At 41.0% G+C, this 5,000-nt stretch overlaps 1 protein-coding gene across 1 annotated transcript in view; it reads left to right on the forward strand.

Moving 5' to 3' along the window:
* The window catches only part of LOC138045522 (tetratricopeptide repeat protein 28-like), a 13,571-nt gene that overhangs the window by 7,316 nt on the left and 1,255 nt on the right, over positions 1–5,000 (forward strand). The window contains exons 3-4 of the mRNA XM_068892059.1: positions 253–3,535; positions 4,231–5,000. The exon at positions 4,231–5,000 is cut by the window's right edge and continues 1,255 nt beyond it. Coding sequence (XP_068748160.1) covers positions 321–3,535; position 4,231 — 3,216 coding nt within the window. The 5' untranslated portion in view covers positions 253–320 and the 3' untranslated portion in view covers positions 4,232–5,000. The remainder of the gene's footprint in view (positions 1–252; positions 3,536–4,230) is intronic.

Here is a 5,000-nt window from a genome sequence, read left to right on the forward strand (position 1 = left end):
GAAAATGAGACCAAGATTTTGGCATATTTTGGCCACAATTTTCTAACAAAACAAATGATATATATTATCTAGAATCGTGATTTATTTCCAGCAAAGGTGACGGCAAACCCGCCGTGCATGTTACCCCGTTCATACCACCCCTTAACTAACCACCCTAAGGGGGGAGGGGGAATAGGGTGGGAAAAACGTTTTTCGTCTCGAAGCTAAAAAGCAGATTAAACATCAAGCGTCTTTACCTTTCATTCCATCCAGGTTCATCCTTGATTTGACGATGGATCATCTCATCGAAGAAGTTTTAATTGTCATTTAGGTATTGAAGAATGGTAGATGGGAAGTTAGAGGCTGTAGAGCAGCGAATGCTAGAGCTTGCCATTGCGATTAGTGTAGAAGACAGGTATCGTGAAGGAAGGGCTCATTTTCATCTCGGCGGTGCTTACCTCAACCTACCTGATTATCAACAGGCCATAAAAAATTATGAAAAAGCATCACATATTTTCATAGAAATAGGCTGCAGGGCTGGGGAGGGATCAACCTATGGAAATCTGGGAAATGCCTATCGCAATCTAGGTAATTTTAAACAAGCCATTGAGTACTACGAAAAACATCTTAGTATTGCTAAAGAAGTAGGAGATAGGGCTGGGGAAGGATCAACCTATGGAAATCTGGGAAATGCCTATCGCAATCTAGGTAATTTTAAACAAGCCATTGAGTACTACGAAAAACATCTTAGTATTGCTAAAGAAGTAGGGGATAGGGCTGGGGAGGGATCAGCCTATGGAAATCTGGGAAGTGCCTATCTTAGTCTAGGTAAGTTTAAACAAGCCATTGAGTACTACAAAAAACATCTTAGTATTGCTAAAGAAGTAGGCGATATGGCTGGTGAGGGATCAGCCTATGGAAATCTGGGAAATGCCTATCTTAGTCTAGGCAATTTTAAACAAGCCATTGAGCACTACGAAAAACATCTTAGTATTGCTAAAGAAGTAGGTAATAGGGCTGGGGAGGGATCAGCCTATGGAAATCTGGGAAATGGGTATCTTAGACTAGGTAAGTTTAAACAAGCCATTGAGTACTTCAAAAAACATCTTAGTATTGCTAAAGAAGTAGGGGATAGGGCTGGGGAGGGATCAGCCTATGGAAATATGGGAAATGCCTATCTTAGTCTAGGTAAGTTTAAACAAGCCATTGAGTACTACGAAAAAGATCTTAGTATTGCTAAAGAAGTAGGGGATAGGGCTGAGGAGGGATCAACCAATGGAAATCTGGGAAATGCCTATTTTAGGCTAGGTAAGTTTAAACAAGCCATTGAGTACTACGAAAAAGATCTTAGTATTGCTAAAGAAGTAGGGGATAGGGCTGGGGAGGGATCAGCCTATGGAAATCTGGGAAATGCCTATGTTAGTCTAGGTAAGTTTAAACAAGCCATTGAGTACTACGAAAAAGATCTTAGTATTGCTAAAGAAGTAGGGGATAGGGCTGGGGAGGGATCAACCTATGGAAATCTGGGAATTGCCTATCGCAATCTAGGTAATTTTAAGCAAGCCATTGAGTACTACGAAAAACATCTTAGTATTGCTAAAGAAGTAGGGAATAGGGATGGGGAAGGATCAGCCTATGGAAATCTGGGAAGTGCCTATCGCACTCTAGGTAATTTTAAGCAAGCCATTGAGTACTACGAAAAACATGTTAGTATTGCTAAAGAAGTAGGGAATAGGGATGGGGAAGGATCAGCCTATGGAAATCTGGGAGGTGCCTATCTTAGTCTAGGTAATTTTAAACAAGCCATCAAGTACTGCGAAAAACATCTTAGTATTGCTAAAGAAGTAGGTAATAGGGCTGGGGAGGGATCAGCCTATGAGAATCTGGGAAATGCGTATCTTGGTCTAGGTAATTTTAAACAAGCCATTGAGTACTACGAAAAAGATCTTAGTATTGCTAAAGAAGTAGGGGATAGGGTTGGGGAGGGATCAACCTATCGAAATCTGGGAATTGCCTATCGCAATCTAGGTAATTTTAAGATAGCCATAGAGTACCATGAACACAGTCTTAGCATTTTCACGGAAATTGGAGACTTTCTAGGGGAGGGAATCACGTGGTATTCGCAAGGACTTAATCATGAATTCTTGGGTTTCTTGAGCAAGGCACTCAGTTGTTATCGTTTAAGCATAAAACATTTTGAGGAAACAAGGCATAGTCTGAAGTCAGAAGATGAATGGAAAATAAGTTTTCGTGATTCTCATCGCATGTCATACACTGCTCTGTGGAGGACACTTTTGAAGAATGGAGAGATTGAAGAAGCTCTGTATGCTGCTGAGAAAGGTCGTGCACAGGCGTTGATGGATATTTTGAAAGATCAATACGTCATTGACTCTCAGTCATTTTTTGCACTTGCTCCGAATCAAACTCTTACAGCTGCATTAAAGCTTTTACCTTCACAAGCCGTTTTTGTGGCACTTGACAATAACAAGATCACGTTTTGGGTGCTAAGAAAAGACAGCAAGATCTGCTTTCGACAAAACGAAATCGCAAATGGAAGTGCTGATTTGTTGATGGAAACTATTTTGAAAGGGATCGGCGTAGGGGATGGTGCCAGATGCGAGAATCGTTCTATGGATCCATTACGCAATGACCTGTCTTGGAGCAAAAAACCTATCAGTGAGAAAACAGTTCTACCATCTTCATCCTCCGTTAACTCTTTACAACCGCTGTATGATGTCTTACTCGGGCCTATTGCAGACTTTCTCCAAGGAAATGAGTTAATCGTTGTTCCCGATGGACCATTTTGCTTGGCTCCATATTCTGCATTAAGTGAATCTATCAGGATCCGCACCATTCCCTCGTTGACCGCTTTTAATGTGATCGTTGGTGCACCAGAAGATTTCCACAGTAAGAATGGCGCACTGCTTGTAGGTGATCCGTGGTTGAAAGAAGTTACTAACAAGAAAGGGGAGCCTATTTTGGAACAACTTCCGAGCGCAAAACAAGAAGTAGAGATGATTGGACAACTACTGCAGACAACACCGTTGACTGGAAAAAGTGCCACGAAAGCTGAGGTGCTGAAAAAAATGAAATCAGTTGCTTTAGTTCACATTGCAGCACATGGATGTCCAAAAACAGGAGAAATTGCTTTAGCCCCAAATACCGAACGGAAATCGTTAATCCCCAAAGAGGAAGACTTCATTTTGAAGATGGCGGATGTTCAGACAATTTCTCTTCGAGCAAGACTAGTTGTGCTGAGCTGTTGTCACAGTGGCCGGGGAGAAGTGAAGTCTGAGGGAGTGGTGGGAATTGCAAGGGCTTTCCTGTGTGCTGGAGCTCGGTCTGTTTTGGTATCACTCTGGGCAATTGATGACAACGTAACGTTGCTGTTCATGGAGAGCTTCTACCAGCACCTGGTAGATGGAAAAAGCGCAAGTGCAGCTCTTCAACAAGCGATGAAATCTTTGCGAGAGTCAAAGCAGTATTGCGCTATAAAGCACTGGGCGCCATTTGTGCTGGTTGGCGATGATTTCACGCTGGAATTTCCAGAAAAATGGTAAGTGAAGTTCGAGCTTAACTCAGAATGCAACAAGAATACTTTCAAATTGGAAAATTGACGATAGGAACCAAATAGGCCTAAGATGGCATGATGACGAGCTGCTACAATAGACAAAAGTAGTTGGGAAGGGGTGTGTAAATGAAGCGCACCAGAGCTGTATGTACTTCAACCCGCTTCTGTTAAAGCGCAAAAGAAATAGGTTCATCGTCTCATATAGACCACTCCCCCGTAATCAATGTTGGACGGTACCTCAACAATTTCCCACTAAAACCATTCAGTTTTGCACAACATTGAATGAGGGGGGAAGGGGAGAGAAGCAATGAAGACGTGGTAACTTCATAGTGTAAACAAATCAAAGTTTCCTCTAACACGCTATTGTCACAAATGTATTTTCCACAAGCCTATCACACATGCACAGTAGCATATTTAAATGATACACTTCACAATGGTGGACAAACTGTTTTCGTTCAGCCTTTTCTGGCTTTTTGTTAACTGATGAAGATGGCTCAAGTTATCACCTCGTGATGTCGCTTTTAGTGTTTCGGTTCTCCCATAGATCTCTAAACGTCATCTTTTGTAAGGAATGAGAAGACAGGATCGTCCTGCAAGACGCCATTTGCATTGGCGCATTGTGTATGCTCGAAAGAACCAGCTATATTTAGAGCTGTTTTTATTTCAATTTCTTTTTCCAGAATCGATGTCGAAGATGCTTGAAGAGTACCAGGCAGAGCCTGACGCTTCAGTGATGGCCGAACTTGCAACAAAAAGTAGAACGGGTTAACAATCATGGTTATACCAGTAAAACTAGCCCGCATAGCCGGCGCGAGGAGAGGGCTACGCAGGCTACGGTAGAACAAGCTCCAAAGGTTTAGTAGAAGTTTACTGCGTTAACTAAACCAACAGACTGAGATTATTGTAAGTGAAATTATGAGAGAAAGCTTAGATCTATAGTAAAATGCTAGTTTTACCTGTCATATTGATACTTATACTTATATTGATACGTTTCTCATATAATTTCAAAAGTCAATGTTGCTCCAATGGCGATCATAATCATAGTGCTGTAGTTGAGTTGCTAAAAATCATGTTTTATTTAGTTCTTTAAAACTATTTTTGTTGTATGAGTGTAACCCAGTTTCGAACGAAAAGAGAAAAAACACTTTTCCTGATGACCCTTAACATCAGGCTTTTAACGTGATAAGGAAAAGAAGTAAAAGAGACGTGACATTTGCAACATTCAAAGAACACAAAATAGAAGGGAAACGACGGGTGCAAGTTTTTTTCCTATTCTTCTGCATAACAAATGAATGAAATCATCAGCTTTAAAGAAGACGTTTTTCTTTTCTTAATAAATTTCCAAGTTCTTTATAGTGCTTACTCCCTCGAGTTATCGGTGGTGTTTGTAAGAAAAGTGAAAGAATGTGTTTGCAGTTGAAAGTAGTTCAATTCCTGGAATAATAGTCGG

This window comes from Montipora capricornis, chromosome 4 (genome assembly GCF_036669925.1).
Source record: "Montipora capricornis isolate CH-2021 chromosome 4, ASM3666992v2, whole genome shotgun sequence".
NCBI lineage: Eukaryota > Metazoa > Cnidaria > Anthozoa > Scleractinia > Acroporidae > Montipora > Montipora capricornis.